This window comes from Choloepus didactylus, chromosome 2 (genome assembly GCF_015220235.1).
Source record: "Choloepus didactylus isolate mChoDid1 chromosome 2, mChoDid1.pri, whole genome shotgun sequence".
In the NCBI taxonomy this organism is placed as follows: domain Eukaryota; kingdom Metazoa; phylum Chordata; class Mammalia; order Pilosa; family Megalonychidae; genus Choloepus; species Choloepus didactylus.
In genome coordinates, this window is record NC_051308.1 from 239004984 (window position 1) to 239026561 (window position 21578).

Below are 21578 nucleotides of genomic sequence, written 5' to 3' on the forward strand. Positions count from 1 at the left end.
ATATCTAGAAAACCCTGAGAAATCGACGATACAGCTACTAGAGCTAATAAACAAATTTAGCAAAGTAGCGGGATACAAGATTAATGCACATAAGTCAGTAATGTTTCTATATGCTAGAAATGAACAAACTGAAGAGACACTCAAGAAAAAGATACCATTTTCAATAGCAACTAAAAAAATCAAGTACCTAGGAATCAACTTAACCAAAGATGTAAAAGACCTATACAAAGAAAACTACATAACTCTACTAAAAGAAATAGAAGGGGACCTTAAAAGATGGAAAAATATTCCATGTTCATGGATAGGAAGGCTAAGTGTCATTAAGATGTCAATTCTACCCAAACTCATCTACAGATTCAATGCAATCCCAATCAAAATTCCAACAACCTACTTTGCAGACTTGGAAAAGCTAGTTATCAAATTTCTTTGGAAAGGGAAGATGCCTCGAATTGCTAAAGACACTCTAAAAAAGAAAAACGAAGTGGGAGGACTTACACTCCCTGACTTTGAAGCTTATTATAAAGCCACAGTTGCCAAAACAGCATGGTATTGGCACAAAGATAGACATATAGATCAATGGAATCGAATTGAGAATTCAGAGATAGACCCTCAGATCTATGGCCGACTGATCTTTGATAAGGCCCCCAAAGTCACTGAACTGAGCCATAATGGTCTTTTCAACAAATGGGGCTGGGAGAGTTGGATATCCATATCCAAAAGAATGAAAGAGGACCCCTACCTCACCCCCTACACAAAAATTAACTCAAAATGGACCAAAGATCTCAATATAAAAGAAAGTACCATAAAACTCCTAGAAGATAATGTAGGAAAACATCTTCAAGACCTTGTATTAGGCGGCCACTTCCTAGACTTTACACCCAAAGCACAAGCAACAAAAGAAAAAATAGATAAATGGGAACTCCTCAAGCTTAGAAGTTTCTGCACCTCAAAGGAATTTCTCAAAAAGGTAAAGAGGCAGCCAACTCAATGGGAAAAAATGTTTGGAAACCATGTATCTGACAAAAGACTGATATCTTGCATATACAAAGAAATCCTACAACTCAATGACAATAGTACAGACAGCCCAATTATAAAATGGGCAAAAGATATGAAAAGACAGTTCTCTGAAGAGGAAATACAAATGGCTAAGAAACACATGAAAAAATGTTCAGCTTCACTAGCTATTAGAGAGATGCAAATTAAAACCACAATGAGATACCATCTAACACCGGTTAGAATGGCTGCCATTAAACAAACAGGAAACTACAAATGCTGGAGGGGATGTGGAGAAATTGGAACTCTTATTCATTGTTGGTGGTATAATGGTTCAGCCACTCTGGAAGTCAGTCTGGCAGTTCCTTAGAAAACTAGATATAGAGCTACCATTCGATCCAGCGATTGCACTTCTCGGTATACACCCGGAAGATCGGAAAGCAGTGACACGAACAGATATCTGCACGCCAATGTTCATAGCAGCATTATTCACAATTGCCAAGAGATGGAAACAACCCAAATGTCCTTCAACAGATGAGTGGATAAATAAAATGTGGTATATACACACGATGGAATACTACACGGCAGTAAGAAGGAACGATCTCGTGAAACATATGACAACATGCATGAACCTTGAAGACATAATGCTGAGCGAAATAAGCCAGGCACAAAAAGAGAAATATTATATGCTACCACTAATGTGAACTTTGAAAAATGTAAAACAAATGGTTTATAATGTAGAATGTAGGGGAACTAGCAGTAGAGAGCAATTAAGGAAGGGGGAACAATAACCCAAGAAGAACAGATAAGCTATTTAACGTTCTGGGGATGCCCAGAAATGACTATGGTCTGTTAATTTCTGATGGATATAGTAGGAACAAGTTCACAGAAATGTTGCTATATTATGTAACTTTCTTGGGGTAAAGTAGGAACATGTTGGAAGTTAAGCAGTTATCTTAGGTTAGTTGTCTTTTTCTTACTCCCTTGTTATGGTCTCTTTGAAATGTTCTTTTATTGTATGTTTGTTTTCTTTTTAACTTTTTTTTTCATACAGTTGATTTAAAAAAGAAGGGAAAGTTAAAAAAAAAAAAAGAAAAAAAGAAAACAAGGAAAAAAAAAGATGTAGTGCCCCCTTGAGGAGCCTGTGGAGAATGCAGGGGTATTCGCCTACCCCACCTCCATGGTTGCTAACATGACCACAGACATAGGGGACTGGTGGTTTGATGGGTTGAGCCCTCTACCATAAGTTTTACCCTTGGGAAGACGGTTGCTGCAAAGGAGAGGCTAGGCCTCCCTATATTTGTGCCTAAGAGTCTCCTCCTGAATGCCTCTTTGTTGCTCAGATGTGGCCCTCTCTCTCTGGCTAAGCCAACTTGAAAGGTGAAATCACTGCCCTCCCCCCTACGTGGGGTCAGACACCCAGGGGAGTGAATCTCCCTGGCAACGTAGAATATGACTCCCGGGGAGGAATGTAGACCCGGCATCATGGGACGGAGAACATCTTCTTGACCAAAAGGGGGATGTGAAAGGAAAGGAAATAAGCTTCAGTGGCAGAGAGATTCCAAAACGAGCCGAGAGGTCACTCTGGTGGGCACTCTTACGCACACTTTAGACAACCCTTTTCAGGTTCTAAAGAATTGGGGTAGCTGGTGGTGGATACCTGAAACTATCAAACTAAAACCCAGAACCCATGAATCTCGAAGACAGTTGTATAAAAATGTAGCTTATGAGGGGTGACAATGGGATTGGGAAAGCCATAAGGACCACACTCCACTTTGTCTACTTTATGGATGGATGAGTAGAAAAATAGGGGAAGGAAACAAATAGACAAAGGTACCCAGTGTTCTTTTTTACTTCAATTGCTCTTTTTCACTCTAATTATTATTCTTGTTATTTTTGTGTGTGTGCTAATGAAGGTGTCAGGGATTGATTTAGATGATGAATGTACAACTATGTAATGGTACTGTAAACAATCGAAAGTACGATTTGTTTTGTATGACTGCGTGGTATGTGAATATATCTCAATAAAATGATGATTAAAAAAAAAGAATAGAATGGATAAATGGTTAAATATGTTCAGACAATGTTGTAACTTTATACAGCAGTGATAATGAACAATTGCCATTCACAACATGGTGAATCACATAAACATGCTGAGTGAAAGAAACCAGGCACATGTTATGATTCCATTTATAGAGTTCAAATATGACAAAATTAATCCATAGCATTATAATATGAGGCACAGGAGCCACCTTTTTTTGGGGTGGGGGGTGGGAAAGTGACTATAAGGGGAATGAGGGGGGCTACTGAGGTCCTGATAATGTTCAATTTCTTGATCAGGATACTGGTTACATAAGTGTTCACTTAGTGAAAATTTATCATGCTGCACATTTATGATTTGTGCACTTTCTGGGTATATGTTAAACTTCAGTAAAAAAAAAAAAAGTCTTTAAAAAAGGTTAGGAAACCATTCTAGATTAAAGGAAACTAAAGAGACAAAGCAACACAATTCTGTCTCTTGATTAGATCATGATTTTTTTTAATTAAAATCTGAATGAATGTGAACGGTATATTTGATAATATCATATCAGTACTAAATTTCTTGTGCAGTAATGATATTGGGCTTATGTAAGGGAATAAGACAAAGGGTAAAGTAATCTGGGATGAAATATGATGTCTGGCACTCACTTATCAAATACTTCAAAAGAAAAAGATATATAAAGAGATTGATATCAGGCAAATGTGGCAATATGTGAACAGTGTATCATGGTGAAGGTTTTATGGAAGTTTTATGGGAGTTCTCTGTACTCTTCTTTCAACTTTTCTGTAGGTTAGAAATGTTTTCAAAATACAAAGTTGAGGGGGAAAATATCTTGTAAACTACTGCTATGCAAGAGGTCAAAAGAATTCCAAAACTACATGTAGAGACTTGGGGAAGGAAACTGATGTTTACTGAGCATTTATCATGTGCTAGGTGCTCTTCGCATCTGTGGTTTGGCAACCCTCACGGCAACCCTCTAGGATAATTGTTATTACTCTACTCCCATTTTATAGAGTAGAAAAAATGATGCCCAGAAAGTAGTTACAAGTTCAACAGCTAGTGAGTGTTGGAGTTCAAAGTCTGTCTGGATGCAAGACCAGAGCTCTTCCACTCTGAATGCCTTCACTGTGCTATCCCCCTTTTCTTGCTTCTGTTTTCTCATTCCAAAACTTATATTTAGTGATCCTCAAAAGATATGAAATCTATTTTCTGTAGATTCAATCATATTGAATGTAGATTTGAGCATTTTCTCTGCTTTTCTTCGAAGACAGAAATGCTAATGGGAAAGTATAGAAATAGGGATATTTCCCCTTCCTATGGACCATACAGACTAGAAGGGACTTTGATAAGAGATCAGCCATGCAAAATAGAGCAACATGAGAACAAGGATATGAAGCAATAAATGTAATTCAAACAAATTATCTTGAGAACAGACTAAAAAGATTATATTTTACATTATGAAAAAGCAAGTATGTCACTGAAATCTAAAAGTCATGAAGGACAACTAGGATAAGCACCAGCATCTGGGTGTTCTTTTACGTTTCAAGGAAAATACTGCAGGACAAACAGAAGAACAACTTTACAGGGCTTGGTGGTCAATATAAGACAGTGTAATAGGGCTTGAGGAAAGGGTTAGAACAATGAGTGAAAATCCAGAGTCTACAGAAAGGAATAGTAATAATCATTAATGCTCAGTATCAGCACTGTTCTAAGCACTTTTACAAAAATTAACTCCTTTAATTCACAGAAAAATCCTAAAAGACAGCACTATTATTATTCCTATTTTACAGATGGAGAATTAAGGCCAGAGAAGATAAGTAGCATGTCCGCGACAACACAGCTGGTAAGTAGTGGAGCTAGAAGTTTAAGTCAGGGAGGCTAGCTTCAGAGCCTATGCTTTAAACTAGTGCTCTATGCTTCCTTTCAAGGGAAGAGAGGGCCATTCACCTTTAATCTTTTGAAACCGGAGACTGATGCCATAAGGCTAACTATCAAACTTTCTATGAGAGAAAGAATACTGCCTCAGCCCTATAAGCCTGATGCTAAGTAGTTTTTCTTACATACAAACCAGGTTTGGGGGCTGAATTATCCAAACAGTTCTTTCAATCCTACTCTGCTTTAGCTGGAGAAAGGGGACACCTGCTAGACTAGGACTTAACAATGAAATGACAAGCAACTGCTAAAGAGAGTTGGTTCACTTAAAAGTCTACATTTGCAGCTTGATTAGACATTAATAGAATTTGGCATGGAAAGTTCAGGTTTTTTCCCAGGCTGCCAGCATATTCTGATGCAATCCCATCTCTAACAGCTTTAGAAAGGAGGGTAAAGGAGAAGCAGAGCTGAAAACTAAACAAGTGTTGGTCAAGCCCCCTTAAAGGTGTTTAGATCCTTTTCCACATGAACAGAGATGACAATTTCCAAGACCAAAGGAAGCCTTGGGCACTGCAATGGCCCAAGTGGCAAGGTATTCAGTGATTGTCACAGCACTGGTAAATCAAGAATCAGGAACTGAAGGAACCTTGAAGTCCCACAGGTGGGCATTCCTCACACATAACAGTTCAGAGAAGTCCAGACCCTGAGGATCCTCAGCATTTCAGCTAACTCAGTGGGATAAGGCAAGAAAGGCGGCCTGCTCCTCTCAAGATGCTCCGTATACTCCAGAACTTCTGACAGTGAGAAGGCCAGAGTCAGCCCTAGTTATTTCCCATGCCTTACAACCCAGACTTCATCTTCCTGAATAATACACACTTCTAGCAGAGTCTGGTCTGGGTACACACCAACTCCTTTAAGTGCAGTTCCTGTATTAGACTTACCATGAAGAATAAGACAGTTAGAAACACTAAACAGTGGTCTTCTTCTTAGGAAGGAAGTGATACACCAGTAAACTGCTGAAAACTTTAAAAGGTGTTTCAAGAGACTAGAGAAATGAGTGATGAGGTGTTAGGTAGAAACCATTTTCTCCTTCCTCTATCTAATCCTAACTAAATGGAAGCAAGTATGGCTGACTAGTGGAGTCCCACATACCTAGGTTTAAATCCAGGCTCAATCAGGAGCATGATTTGGGGCATATTACAGAACCTCAGCATCCACTTCTACAAAACGGGGGTTAACAGGCTGTACTTCATATCGGTTGTAGTGAGCACTAAACGAGATAATAAATATGAACTGTGCTCAACACGATAGCACACACTCGTGAACTTAACTCACCTCACCCCGCCCCATCCCACCACCTTCGAGCTAAAAGTCTCTTCAGAGACCTTATCAACCACTGCTCCCTGACAGCAGACGCACGGGCGTGAACACTGGTCCGCGTGCTCCCTTTACTGGAATGGGATCTGGCTGTAATCTGTGGGTGAAAGGCTGAGTGGAACCTTTGGCCGAGAAAGCCAAAGCAGGAAAGCGAAGACGGATCCTCAGCCACAGGCTTGGTGGCGTCTGTTGTTTACGGTACGTCCCCTTACCCCCTACGCGGAGGGTATGAGTACAATCCCGACCCCCCAACTTGGGGGAGAGAGTGCAAAGGTGACTAGAGACGTGCAGGCTGGCAGTTGGGCAACCCCAGGAGGCTGAGGTTGTGAAGGAGTGAGAACCCTGGGGGAAGCTTCTCACCTCCATCAAACAAGGGTCCCCTGGGGGCTTCCCAAGGGTCCTGCCACCGTCCCCGTCAAACTCAAGTGGGGCCGGAGGGGCTGGCAGTTGGACGTGGGGACCCACGGCCGCAGCCGAGCCCCAGAGCCCCGGCTCGGAAATGCGGTCAACGAGGGGTCACCGAGGGAGGGGCCGGGCGGGGAGGACCCGGGGAGGGGCGGGGCCCGTGACAGGACTAGAGGTCGAGGCCCCCGGCTTTCGAAACTTGGGGTCCCCACCTGGCTCCCGGGCGTGAGCCGAGCGTCCCATCCAGTCGCGGTCCCCGCCGCCACAGCGGGGCAGCCCCTCTCCCCTTACCTGGCTTGGCTGCTCTGCCTGCTCCGAGGACGCCATGTTCCTGAGGCCTGACTAATCTATCGCCGCTGGGCGAGGCTTCTCCCAAGCGTCCTTGCTCTCGCTCTCCCGCCCAGACTAAAGTAGCCGGAATTGAGCCGGTCGATGGGGCGGGGAGTTGGTATGGAGGAGGAGGCGGAGGAGAAGTGGTCACGGAGCACAATTTCCAATAGGCCTCTGCTTTAGGGAGGATCAAAATTGTTGTATTGTTATATGTGTATCATTCTTGTTCAATTAAATATCTGCCCATCCCCGCAGTGCTTTGGTCATATTTGGTGACTCGCTAAGTATATATAAATGAATGAATATGATGAGACTTGGAAATTAACTTTTAGCCGTTCTGTCCAGTACCGTTTATTGAGTGCCTACTATTAGCCAGGCACTTTGATAGGCGCTAGAAATAAAGACGCAATCCCTGCTCCCCAAACCCAGGCAAAACACCCCCACCCTCCCACAATTACATCTTTGTGAGGATAGGACGCCTATAACGGAGTGCAGGTCTCTTGGGGGAACATCGAAAAGAGGGCTTTTGGGGGGCTACAAATGGTCACGACTTTGTAGTGGTTGAGTTGTTAGGTTTTAAACTAAACGTGATTATAAGAAAATAGATGCGTAGGTTAGAACTATCAGCCAGTTCATATTGTACTTGTGTTTTTATCAACTACGGATACCCATTAACATGACCTCCTACCAAACACTGTTTTAAATACCCACACTTTTCTTATGAGATAACTGATCCCTCACCCAAGTTTTTATAAACAAAATATGAAAGGGACTCACCCTGAATGAACATAGGCCAACAATTGGTTCTTGTTTACATAAAATACCCCATCCCTTTTTAAGCAGAGACCTTTTTTGATAATTTTTTTTTAATTCTTCACATCTTAAATGTTGGTTTTTCTATAAGTAGCAGCATTAGAACAAAGATTGTCAAGCAGCATCTAAAGAATCTCAGACAGCACTGTGGTTACATTTCCCCTCTCCTCTGATTTCTTTGCGACTTTAATGTTTTAATCTATTTATTTAAGCATTTCATTCTGAGGGCCCAACCTCACTTGCACAGCTGAAGCAGGAAACCGAATGGGTGGAAATATGCGAGTATTTTGTGTTATTTATTACATGATTTAGCGACTGAATACTATACTCATTAATTTTTAATACAGTTTTATTGAGGTATAATCACATAACATACAATCATTCAAAGTGTACAATCAGTTGGTCACAGTATTGTCATATAGCTGTGCTTTCATCACCACAATCAAACTTTGAATCTTTTCATTACTCAAAAAAAAAAATTAAAATTAAAATAAATATCCAAAACATCCCATTCCCCTCCTCCCCCATTGTTCATTTACTTTAATACGGTTTAATTGAGATATATTCACACTCCCTAGTCTTCCACATACATTGACTTCCTTCAGTGCAGAAGTGTTGGACTTCCTCACCTGGACTGGTGTTGATGTTGTCACAAGCATTGGGACTGGTGGTTTGATGTGCCAAGTCCTCGGTCATGGGACTTGCCCTTATGAAGCTCATTACTGCAAAGGAGAGGCTAAACTTGCGTATAATTGTGCCCAAGAGTCTCCCTCTGAGTACCTCTTTGTTGCTCAGATGTGGCCCTCTCTATAACTGAGCCATCTTGGCAGGTGAACTCACTGCCCTCCCCCTTACGTGCGACCCTACTCCCAGGGGTGTAAATCTCCCTTGCAACGCAGGATATGACTCCCCAGGATGAATCTGGACCCAGAATCGTGGGATTGAGAATATCTTCTTGACCAAAAGGGGGATGCAAAATGAGATGAAACAGTTTCAGTGGCTGAGAGATTTCAAATGGAGTCGAGAGGTCGCTCTGGTGGACATTCTTATGCACTATATAGATAACACCTCTTAGGTTTTAATGTATTGGAATAGCTAGAAGTAAATACCTGAAACTACCAAACTCCAAACCAGTAGTCTGGACTCCTGAAGACGATTATATTATAATGTAGATTACAAGGGGTGACAGTGTGATTGTGAAAACCTTGTAGATCACACTCCCTTTATCTAGTGTATGGATGGATGAGTAGAAAAATTGGGACAAAAAGTAAATGACAAATAGGGTGGGATGGGGGGGATGGTTTGGGTGTTCTTTTTTTACTTTTATTTTTTTTACTCTTATTCTGATTCTTTCTGATGTAAGGAAAATGTTCAGAAATAGACTGTGGTGATGAATGCATAACTATATGATCATACTGTGAACAGTTGATTGTATACCATGGATGATTGTATGGTATATGGATATATTTCAAATAAAACTGAATTTAAAAAAAAAATTGACTTCCTTCAAATCAGCCTGAAGGTTGGAATATTTTACAGATCTTTTCAGATTGAAAAAGGAAAACCAATCAACTGTCTTGTTTGCGTATTAATATTATGCACTATAAATGCAAATGAGGTGCTCTAAAAATTCAAGGGAGTATACATGCGTGTACTTCATAATGCAAAATGAATTCCTATTGGCCTCATTTGTTAAGGTGCAATTGCAACTCCAAAATAAAAGGCGGAAAACAAACTATTGCTGGGCTGAAAAGCACAAGGTTAAGAAAATGCAAGTCCATTTTAGATTGAGAGACTACAACTCCCAACGTGCCCCGACGCCCGCATGTGATTAGGCACGGCTGGAACTACATCTCCCGGCATGCCGCGGGTGAGGGAGGGGGTACAGCCTCGCGGGACTTACCCTACTTCCCGGCGTTAGTCGGGTCGCTGCTCGAGGAGGATGGAGGTGTCTGGGGACACCCGGGCTACCGAACCTGGCGAAATCCGGGCTCTGAAGCCCTGTCTGCTGCGCGGCAACCATAGCCGCGAACAGCACGGAGTGGCGGCCTCCTGCCTCGAGGAGCTGAGGAACAAGGGTTGGTACCCGACTGGGTCAGGGCACTGGGGGTCACGCGACCGGGTGAGGCAGTCGGGCGGGGGCCTGGGAGGCGACTTGGGGGGCGTGTAATTCTGGTGGAGCAGTGGGAAGCTGCACGAAAATGATCCTCATGGGTATAGAGCTTTACAGTTTCCGAAGTGTTTAATAGAAGTTTACAGGCGCTGTAACTTCATCTGTCCTGTGTGAGAGTCATAATGGTGGAAAAGTAGGCGGGTAGCAAGATGCAAATTAAGACCAACTCGGCTTTGGCACGCAGATTTCAGACTAAACCCAGCTCAAGGTATTCCAGCCACTCCGGCTCACTAAGGCGGTCCTGAGACCTCTAGCCGAGCAGGAGCGGAGGTGCACCACCCGCTCTGGCAGTTACCTGAGCGTGAATAGGGAGCTGCTCCCCACCGATCTTGACGTCCAGACAAAGGAACTGTGTTATGGATGGCTAAGCTGTCAGAAACCCTGAGTCCTGAGCCCTGACCACATGTTGTTATTAGCCGCTTGACCTTGCATTTAACATCCCTGTGCTCTCAGTTTCCCCATCCGCAAAGAGATTATGGTATAATTTCCAGCCCTGCGTCACAGAATTGTTCAATCTGAAAAGATCTGTAAAATGTTCCAACCTTCAGGCTGATTTGAGATGAGATATTCAAATGATTTGCAAATGTTGTTAGCCCGTAGCAACAAATTGTTTATCCAAACAAGTTAAATGTGCGAGCCAGCCCCAAGCATGTAGATGGAGTGTGTGTGCCAGTGTGAATAGTGCTTCCTCTTGGGGTTTCTTAAACCCCAATGGATTATAATATAGAAGTGTCTCAAACACCCAGAAGCAGCCAAGTACATGGATTTTGTCTTATGTGTTCACATGTTTTCTTCTGGGCATTAGGTTACTTAAGTCTTATTGCCACTTCCATGCATCAGCTGGATGTACTTGGTTGGCCCAGGGGCTTATCCAGTTGCTTGTGTTTTGGAGGGCTTGGCCTATACAAGGCTTGCTCTTCTGTCTGGGTGGTAGACAACATTGCCTAACATTACTTGTAGTATCTGGGCTACTTCTGCTTAGTCCTGTCCCATTCGCACTATAGGCTTTGCTGTGGCTAAATGAGATTGTTCAGAGCTGCTATGGAGAAAACCTCTTTCCCAGAGATAATAAAGATGACAAGCTACCAATACAACCTTCTGCTTCACTTATCCTTTACTATAGGTTAGAAAGTCCACAAAGAAAGGTGGTATAAAGATCAAAAAAGCATTTTCTTCCTTTTCTTTTTTTGACTTTTGACACAGGAGAATTTAAGATGACCAGTGAATAAATGAATGAAAAATGTCTTGTTCACAAGGAATCAAGCCAGACTTTGGTATAGTTTGTCATTCATTCAAGTAAAGACATGAGTGTCTCCTGTGTGTGATGTAGAGTAGCTTTAGGAAACACATTTTCAGGAGCCAGACTGTGGGTTTAAATCCCAGCTCTGCCACATATTAGCTGTGTGACCTTGGCCAGGTAACTTGCTGTTCCTTGGGGTTGTCAAATGTAAAATGGGCATAGTAATAATGCAGAGATGTTTTAAGGATTAAATACTGTATAGGAAAGGCACTTAGAACAGTGCGAGGCACTAAGTAAAGATATATTGATTGGTGCTAATAGTTGTGGTTGTTTTTTTAGTTATTACTGTTATTACATGCCAGGAATTCTGCTAGATCCTGGGGGCATACATGTTGATAGTGCAAGGACAGGTATAATTTCCATATGAATATGAATTTGTTCTTTGGATCTTGAGTTCTATGAAAGACAGAATTCATCAGTTGCCAAATATTTTATCCCCCTCAGCCTGTGACATTCTGGCTATTGATAAGTCTCTGGCACCAGTTACCCTCGTCCTGGCAGAGGATGGCACCATAGTGGATGATGACGATTACTTCCTGTGTCTGCCTTCCAATACTAAGTTTGTGGCACTGGCTGGTGATGAGAAGTGGGCATACAACAATTCAGGTAAGAAACACTGGCTGTATGTAAAATTACCTATGCAGTCCCGCATCCATCATAATTAATTTTACGGCACAGTCAACTGGTTGCTGTTTGTCTGGCTTTTAAGCATGTATGCAACAAACATTTGCTGACCACCTTCAGTGTGTCAGACACAATGCTCAGTTCTGAGGGTGAAGATGAATGAGATGTGGGCCTAGTTTCAGGTAACTCAGACACACAGGAACTGAAAAGCATTATGGCAGAGAGATCAGCCCTGCAGGTGGGAGTCAGGCTGCCTGAGTCTGAATCCTGTCTCTGCTGTTTACCAGCCGTGTGACTTTGGGCAAGTTACATGTCCTCTCAGTGCCCTACTGAGATATTAATTATAGGATCAACCTCCTCAAGTTGTTGTAAGGATGATATAACACAATATCCATAAACCTCAGTACTGTTGACATTTGGGGCTAGAAAATTCTTTGTTGTGGAGGGTTGTCCTGTGTATTATGGGATGTTTAGCAGCCCCCTTGGTCTCTATCAGATGCCAGTAGCACCCTGAACCCCCAGGATATGACAACCAAAAACGTCTCCAGACGTTGCCAAATGTTGGAACCACTGATATAAAGCATTTAGATCTTACCTGGTATGCAGTAAGGGCTCAATAAATGTTACCTATCACTGTCATCATCTTCATGACTGGATACAAAGGGGACTAATCTCGTGATCAAGGAAATGTCTTGAGAAGAGGTCTATACCAGTAAATTGACAAAATCACCCTTCAGCAGTGGCTGTGCCAGCCACCTTTGTATGGTTGGGTCCATAGGATAGTAAACAGTGGTTTCAGCTCCCCCAGTTAGAAAATGGGCCAATCCCCAAGCACTGAAAACATGCTGGGGGGAATGAATGCTTTTGTATACAAAAATGGACACACCTGAACACTAAAACCAGCCAAAGGGAAGTGTGGTGACTGTACTTTGGGTTTTGTGGCTTCTGGCCACAGAATACAGAGCAGTTTCACACAAATAAATGGAAGATGGAAGAAGGGGGGAAATCCAGGTCCTACATAGGGATTGGTTTTCCTGTGACTCCTCAAGAAAAGGTGCTTCTTACACTCCTGAAACTACTCGCCATTGTCAGTAGAAGACTGTGGGGCCATCCTCAGGAGCTCTGTGTATGGGGCAGGATGGTGAAAACAGCTCTTCGGGCACCTATGACTGATTAGTGTTTCCTTCGATACATCAGATGGCGGTACAGCCTGGCTTTCCCAGGAATCCTTTGATGTAGATGAAACAGACCGCGGGGCAGGGCTGAAGTGGAAGAATGTGGCCAGGCAGCTGAAGAAAGATCTATCTAACATCATCCTGCTGTCAGAGGAGGACCTCCAGGTGAGCTTTCCCTCGGCCTGCAGCAGCAGCCACCCAGCCTCGGCAACTCCTACCGCCTTCAAGCTTCCAGGCCTCTTGACACAATAATTTCATAATCTTATTTCTTAATTTTTTTTAGTAATTCTTAAATTACAGCAAAAATTCTTCATTTATAGTTCTCTCACTTAGAATGGTAATTTTTCAACCCTCACCCTGTATCAGAATCACCTGTGGCACTTTTTAAAATACAGATGCCCAGACCTGTGCTAGCCCTAATTAGGGGGACTCTGGGGTCGAGGGTATACTGTTAAGAAGGCGGAGTGGACAGTGGAGCTGGGGAAGCTGGATTCAAATTCCAACTCCATCAATATGACTATGAGCCAGTAACTTATCTGCTTGCAGTTCCTCTTCAGTAAAATCAGGATAAAAATAGTGTGTTAATTCAAAAATATTTATTGAGCCTCTTCTCCATGCCTGCATGGTTCTGTGCAGTGGGAGAGCAAACCAGACATGGTCCCTGCTTTCCCAAAACATACATACCAGTGAGAGGAGGCAGAGAGCAAAGAAGAAAAGCTAGTAGACAGGGTGATGCGCAGGGAGTGATGGGCGGGCCCACTCGAGGTTGGCAGACCAAGGAAGGCCTCTTTGAAGACATGACTTCAGTTTTCTTTTAAATTTATATTATTTGATTTTGAGTTGGTAATAGGAACACATTCCCATGGTTCAAAAGGATATATAGGTAGCCAAAAAGTGGGAAAAAACAGATGTCTGTTCACAGATGAATGAATAAGCAAATTGTGGTTTATCCATGGAAAGGATTATTATTCAGCTATAAAAAGGAGCAAGTTCAGATATATGCCACAACATGATGAACCTGGAAAACATGCTGAATAAAAGAAGCTATATACAAAAGGTCACATATTATATGATTCCATTTATATGACATGGCCATAAGAGGCAAATCCACAGAGACACACAGTAGATTAGTGCTTGCCAGGGGCTGGTGATGTTAGGAAGAAATCAGACGTTACTACTTGATGGGTACAAGGTTTCTCTTTGGGGCTATGAAAATATTCCAAAATTAATTGTGGCCATGATTACACAACTCTGAATACAGTAAAAAAAAAAAAAAACTGAATTACAGACTTCATGTGAGGAAATTGCATTTGCATTTTGTGTGAATTATATCTAAACAAAGCTGTGAAAAAGTTTTAAAAGGGATATATAGAAAAGTCTGGCTCTTGCCTCCACCTGGTTCTCCCTTGCTAGAAACAATTGATCAGTTTTCCATTCCAGAGATATTTTATTAACATGCAAATACGTATATATTTTTTACACAAATGGGAGCTTACCTACGCTGGTGTCTGTTTTTTTTTATTGTTTTGTTTTGTGTTTTTTTCTCATTCTTTTTTCCCCACTGCATGGCATTTCACTCATGGAGGGACCATGATTTATTTAACGAGTGCACCCCACCACCACCATTGATGGAGATTTGGGTTATTACCAGTTTTGCTATTCCAAACAGTGCTGCAAAAAAATTTACACCAATGTCATTTTGCACACATACTCATCCATACAATAAATTCATGGAAGTATAATTGCTGAATTAGAGAGAACATGCATTTGATAAATAGTGCTAGGTTCTTAAGAGGAGACGATTAAACAGAGTGAAGCACAGGAGCCCACCGTGCATGGAAAGATTGAGGCCAGCATGTTTCTGGCAGAGGGGAATCAAGAACAAGCTTGATTTCTTTTTTTTTTTTTTTTTCCTTTTGTGAAAAATAGGAAGGGGGCTTTAGGTTGTGTGGCATCCCAACAGACTAGCCCATTGTGTAAACCCTTAGAATGTCGAGCATGTTAGGAATTGGACATCGCAGTATGAATGAGTTTGTCAGAGCCCTTCCTGTTGGCCAGGTTCCAGAAGGGAAGTTGGAAAAGAGGTCAAGGCACTGGCCGCGTGGCCACCACAGGCCAGCACCACCACTGCGGGGACCAAGGGCCGTGAGAACAGGTGGGAGGGAGGAAGACAGCCCAAGGTTTCACTCTAACCTATACTAACCTACCGTATCTCACTTCCTATTCAAAGTTCCATGTAATTGTGGTGTTTGAACAAACCGACTGTAGAGTTATATTGTTTAGAAAATATAGATCCTGCACCAAATAGACATCTCTTCCCTTGGTCTCACATGGAAGTTGAAGTTTTAAAACACGGTCAGTTTCAACCTTTACCCTTTGGCCCGGTTTGCCCTAGTCTTAACCAGATCTGCTTCATTCTTATCACTAATTGAAGTCTGGGCTCTTTTTCAGCTTTTTTTTAACAGTTGCTGTATGCACTAATACTGACATTCATATCTGCCAAGCTCTAGCTCTGAGTTTCAGGTGTCTCAGAGATATGCATTGTTCCAGAGACCAATCAGGTTATACACTAAGGGATCAGTATCTCAAAGTTTAGAGATAGGCATTACAATTCCAGAATAGAGTTGACTGCTGTAAGAGCTTACAGTCTAGGGACTATTATAATAATCATGTCCACGTTAGGCTATGTTCTAAGATTCAATTCTGAGTTTACACATTGTAGTTAGTCCATATTGGTGAGGCATTATAGTGTTTGCCTTTACTTCTGGCGTACTTCACTCAAATACTGTGTACAGGATCCATTCACCTCATTGTGTGTCTCACAGCTTCACTCCTTCTTGTAGTTGCTCAATATTCCATTGTATGCATACACCACGGTTCACCATTCTGTTCCTCCAGCCCAAGGTTTCAAATGTGCGGGGTTATGAGGATTGGAGCCAGGGCTTACTGAGGTTCTTGCCTCATTTTCCTCATCCATAAAACAGGTAATACTAGTCCCTACCTCATAATGTTTAGAATTCTTAAGTTTTGAACCTTTTGTATTAATATTATCAGTTTAAAAATTGATGCAATTTTAAAATAAGTAAAAAGTCACCTCCTCAAAGAGGCCCTACCCAATCGGGAGTCACTCTTTCCGTCACTTTCTAAGAGTCTTAACATGCATTTCTCATTGGTACTGGTCAGTGCTCAAGAAGTGAAAGCTATTTTCATTGCTTTTATCAAGCTCCATAGCAATTCTAATATGCAGCTGCATTTAGAACACTGCTCAAGAGTTTCAATAGATTGATCTTTCTCTTAAGATCTTTTTAATCGAATACTATATATGCAAAAAGATTGAGCCTTTTCCAAAATTATTATCCTAGCAGATTTAGGAGATAACAAGTCATGTCTTCCTTAATTCCCAGACTGTGTTTTTTAAAAGGCTGGATATGGGTTACATTTAAAAATAGAATATTTTTAAATGTTTTAGGATCTTAATTTTCCTATGTGAACATATATAATAAAAAATGTTTCAGGTTAAAATCATTAGAGGAACTTTTGCTTAAAACAGCCTCATTGATTTCATTGTATAAATGATCATACATGTGCTCTTCCTTTAGATTGTGTACAATTGGATTTTTTAATATCAATTAATGTGTTTTTAAAAAGACACTAAAGCATGTTTTTTTTTCCTAATTTTTTATGAAAGGAAAATGAGAAAAATTACATTCCTTTGTGTTGATTCTCAGCTAGCCGTATTAGAACTTTGGGAAATAGAGGAAATAAGTTTCTGAAATTGGTGTATTTGAGAGCTAGAGCACCAGGTTTAGAAAGAATTTTTGGATTTCTTAGAGTCTGTATTTGTTTGTTAGCTGCTCATCGATGTTCCGTGCTCAGAGCTGGCTCAGGAATTAGGCCAAAGTTGCGTCACCATCCAGGGGCTCCAGAACACCCTCCAGCAGGTCCTTGACCAGAGAGAGGAAGCCCGACAGTCCAAACAACTCCTGGAGCTCTATCTGCAGGCTTTGGAGAAGGAGGGCAGCATCTTGTCAAAGCAGACAGGTAGGACTATAGTGGGGGTTGTTACCTGAGAACCCAGTACCCGCAGAGCACTTCTTTGGAAAAAACAAAATGTTTATAATGCAGTCAGAAACACTGCAGCCACAGCTGCTGGAAGCTTAAAATATCATTTTTATATCTCACCACCTGATTACTCCTGATGGTTTTTATAGCTATGTGATTACACTGTGTGATAATCTCCATCTCCCGTCTGTTTTGCAGAATCCAAAGCCGGGTTCAATGAAGAGATGGATGTGGTTGACACGAGTATTAGCAGAGAGATGTCCTCTGAAACTGCACTTACAAGCCAGATCCTTACTACACTGAAGGAGAAGCCGGCCCCAGAGCTGAGTTTATCAAGTCAGGATTTGGAGGTGGGCAAGAACTAGGGACACTGAACTCCAGAAAATGACTTGCCTTAGAGATGTAGCATTGCCGTGCAGACACATGTATGGGATTTTATTTTGCACTCATCCAACCCTGGATCATAGCTACCAATTTGCCTATTCTATGTTATAGCACTTACAAACATCTCATTTAATCTAAATCAAATGACTTTTAAAACAGGTGCACTTCCTCAGATCATCAAACATGATTTTCTGGTCCAAGGTCAGTAAATAGAAATACTAAGCCTAACAGGGATGAATAACTGGGCTCAGACTTCTGAGATGGCTTCCAGTTCTATCTGTGGTTGAAGAAGACCCCTAGTCAGTCCCGAGGCATGTCAAATACCACATGAAAAGGCAAACTGGTCCTCAGCAACACGAGCAGATCATCTTGTGCTGGCTATTTGAGTCCAGGGAACTAGAAACTTAATGAAGGTTGCCCATCAGGGTGGGTGCTACTTCTTAATGTTTGTCCTTTTCCTTGTTCCAGATACCCTCCTGTTGTAGATAAAAGGGAAGGAAACTGTGTTGACTTGAGCTTGGCTAAATTTCCTGTAGGTGGGTGTTCCCGGTTTGCTAAAGCTGCCAAAATGCAATATACCAAAAATGGATTGGCTTTTATAAAGGGGATTTATTCGGTTACAAATTTACAGTTCTAAGGTCATAAAAGTATCCAGACTAAGGCATCAACAGGAGGATACCTTCACTGAAGAAAGGCCAATGGCATCTTGGGTTCCTCTGTCACATGGGAAGACACATGGCCGGAGTCTGCTGGGCTTCTCCCAGGGTTAGCTTCTGGTTTCCATTGCTTTCTCCAAAATGTCTCTGGTCTTCTGTCTTAGCTTCTCTCTCCCACCTCCTGTGCATCCTTGCTTGTTTCGCCCAGGGCATTTCTCTCTAAACATCTGGGATCCTCTCTTAGCTTCTCTGGGGCAAACTCTGGATTTCATCTCTTAGCTTCTCTTCTCGTTCTGGTTTCAATGGCTGTCTCCAAAATGTCTCAGTGTTTTTTCTCTAAGCATCCTGAGCTCTCTTCAAAATGTCTCTGCCTTTTATACTATCATAGAGGATGCCAGTAAAGATGATTTAGACCCACTTTGAACGGGTGAGGTCACATCTCCATGGAGACAGTATAATCAAAAGGTCCTACCCACAATAAGTCTGCACCCACAAGATTGGATTAAAAGAACTTGGCTTTTGTAGGGTTCATAATAGATTCTAACCAGCACAGTGGGGGACTTTCTCGTTGCTCTCATTAAGATTGTTTTCCAAAGATCTTTTCCTGTTAGTGTTGTATGGTAAGAAAAAGTGCAAGGCAATTTAATGTGAAACAAACCGGGTGGCGGCATTTCAGCATAAAGACATAGCCTGAATCGCTATTGCCGCATCCTACTTGCCTAAAGAAAACATTAGAGCAGCAAATAAGGATAGCAGAGGTAGTCATCAACGATTCTTATTCTTGCTGCAGTTGGTTACCAAGGAAGACCCCAAAGCACTGGCTTTTGCTTTGAACTGGGACATAAAGAAGACTGAAACTGTCCTCCAAGCCTGTAGGCAGGAGCTAACTCTGCGCCTCCAGCAGATCCAGAGCTTGCGTTCTCTCCGGAACATTTCAGCCAGGAAGAATTCCCTGCCTGAAGAACTGCAGAATCCTAAACGAGGCAAACCAGACCTCACATAGCTCCAGCCAGAAACACGTCCAGGATGCCCTGCGACCTTGTCTTGGGCTCATGTTCAGGACGGTGACCCTGATCGTTTTGACCACCCACCTACTACTCTGCACCCTCTGGAAATGTTCTCTGGGACAGGCTGACAGCTGGTTTAGGCCCCCTTGAGAAAAGTGTTTCCTCATGTCAACAGCTGCCTTTCCACCGATTTTGAATCATAGCTACATTGACACTAGCCCATGCCCTGTAATTAATTACATGTTCTTATGCTCTCTGTTTAAAAGAAATTGTCATATTTTGGACTCACTATCCTTGTTCAAAAGATGGAACTGCAGAATTTTAAACACAAATAATGGTAGAGAAAGTTGACATAACCAAGTGCTGATTATGGCCACAGACTTCTTTCTCAAGTTAATGAATTTTTTTGTTTGTTCGTTTTAAGGCACATAATAAGTTTGCTGACCATAGGGACATGCAGAGAGTATAATTCACCATTTTTAATATCTAATTCAATATTGTGAAATTATATATTACGACTGTGAAACTCTTTTCAGTTTTCTAATATGTTCTATCAGCGGGGGGCAAAAAAGGTCATTAAATCTGTTTCCATGTGATATGACTGAGTATACGGCAAAGCACTTCTGGTTTATACACCTCCTGTTTCTGTACAAACTGGTTCTTCAGGTTTTGTAATCGACAGTATGGTCTCCTTGCAGGGGAAAGGTGATTTGTTATCATTGGCTTATTTGACTTTTTTTTTTTTTAAAGCGTGCTTAGAGGAAAATAGAATGCTATTAAGAAATACATCGGCTAATTATTAGGTAAAGAAGTATAACTAAATGGAGGGAGAGTACAGAAAACAAACAGAACGAAAGAACTGTTTCCTTCTCTGTTCTTCAAGGAAGGCTCAGATCTAATCTGTCTCCTTTTACTAATGCCTTACCACTGGTTGTCACTTTATTAACCCCAACATTTCCTTTTTTAACAGCATATTTTGTATTGCCTCTTTAATTAGCCCTAAATGAAAACCTTAGTTTATAACCTACCTACAAACATACTTTCAAAAACATTGACATAATACCCGAATGTAATATTACAGAAGAAGCTAAAGGGAAAATACTTTATAATAAAATGACATTGTATCTCAGCATCTCACTGTCTGAGCCTGACTCTACCAGAAGGCACAATGAAGTTGTCTGATGCTTGTATGCATACACTGAATTACTTTGAACTTGACCGATGGAGATTGGCATGGGGGAGCATAGTGATTGTCAGCTCAGATACCACAAGCAGCACTGCCCTTGGTGATGGGATTTTCAAAAACGGTTAAATTCTGGACAAAATAACTTATCTTCCCTTGATTTACAAGGTAGCTGCATTTCTAGAAAATCCAAGGTACATTGAAACTGGGAAAAAAAAATACTTTGTGTTGATATACAGAACAGAATTGCATTTCAGGCCAAGATAAGTTTGAACAGGTTTTTTCGTCTACCTGAATGTCCAGCATGAAATTCAGAAGTCTCATGGGATATGGGACCCTTCATTGCATGAGACTGGCCTGGACACTGCAGGAAAAAGCCATCCCAACCCTGCCCGCTCAGTGCCAGCCGCAACCTCCAGTCTTTGAGGTGACGAAGAAAAGCATTCCCCCACCCCCATGTTTTCAAAATGCACCTAGAGGGACAGTTATGTTCTGCCAGGGACTTGGGGCAGTTTGCCATCAGCAGTGTGTGCCAGCCTTTATCACCTTGGAGCCTCCCCAAACCAAGAGAGTGATGCAGGGCAGATCTTGCCACCGCTCATCTTACTCAAGCGGGAAGTTTAGAAGCCAGGATTCAAAGACAGGGCTGCTTCTAATTCTGTTCCGAATGTTCTCTTAATTCCACTTTCCCACTCTATTCTGCACCCTGGTTCCTGGTTTTGTGGTACCAGTGGAGTTGGAGTCCACACCAACTGGAAAATGCGAAATGTATCTACAGTGTAATTGTCAAAAGACTTCTAACCACAGTCGTGCTGGTGGGATGAAATGATAAATGCGCCTCAGTGAACACTGTGGTCAGCATAGTAGAGGAGCCCTGGATTCCGGAAGTATCAAATGGTATCTTTATTCACCAGTTATACTGACAACCTCCTTCTTTGCCCCACTGAATTAAAGATATTTTCTTGAACTGTTTCAGTTGGCTATAATAGAACAGAGCTTTAGTTGGCCGCACTGGGTGTTGGTTTTGGAATCCCACATCTGATGAAACAAATCCACCATGTGTCCTGGCCACATGGGATAATGGGAAAAGCACGTTGGGTTTTGGAGTGAGGAGACCTGCACTGAGTCTAACCTCTCCAACCTCATTCTCAGCCAATGCCCCACTGTCGAAAGGATTACATGA

At 41.9% G+C, this 21578-nt stretch overlaps 2 protein-coding genes across 3 annotated transcripts in view; one reads left to right on the forward strand and one right to left on the reverse strand.

Annotated features, from left to right (window-relative positions):
- The window catches only part of PEX14 (peroxisomal biogenesis factor 14), a 154418-nt gene extending 147341 nt beyond the window's left edge, over positions 1-7077 (reverse strand). Inside the window, exon 1 of one of the 2 annotated variants that reach the window (XM_037828546.1) lies at positions 6980-7077. In XM_037828546.1, the coding sequence (XP_037684474.1) occupies positions 6980-7015 (36 nt within the window). In that variant the 5' untranslated portion in view covers positions 7016-7077. Of the gene's footprint in view, positions 1-6643; positions 6903-6979 lie in introns of those variants that run through there. The other variant, XM_037828548.1, reaches the window with a different exon arrangement.
- A 2648-nt stretch (positions 7078-9725) lies between these two features.
- On the forward strand, positions 9726-21367 carry DFFA (DNA fragmentation factor subunit alpha). The gene is made up of 6 exons (XM_037828549.1): positions 9726-9909; positions 11749-11910; positions 13126-13268; positions 16955-17144; positions 17364-17515; positions 18996-21367. The coding sequence occupies exons 1-6, from the start codon at positions 9774-9776 to the stop codon at positions 19206-19208; spliced, it is 996 nt and encodes a 331-aa protein (XP_037684477.1). The 5' UTR covers positions 9726-9773; the 3' UTR covers positions 19209-21367.
- Positions 21368-21578: the final 211 nt, after the last annotated feature.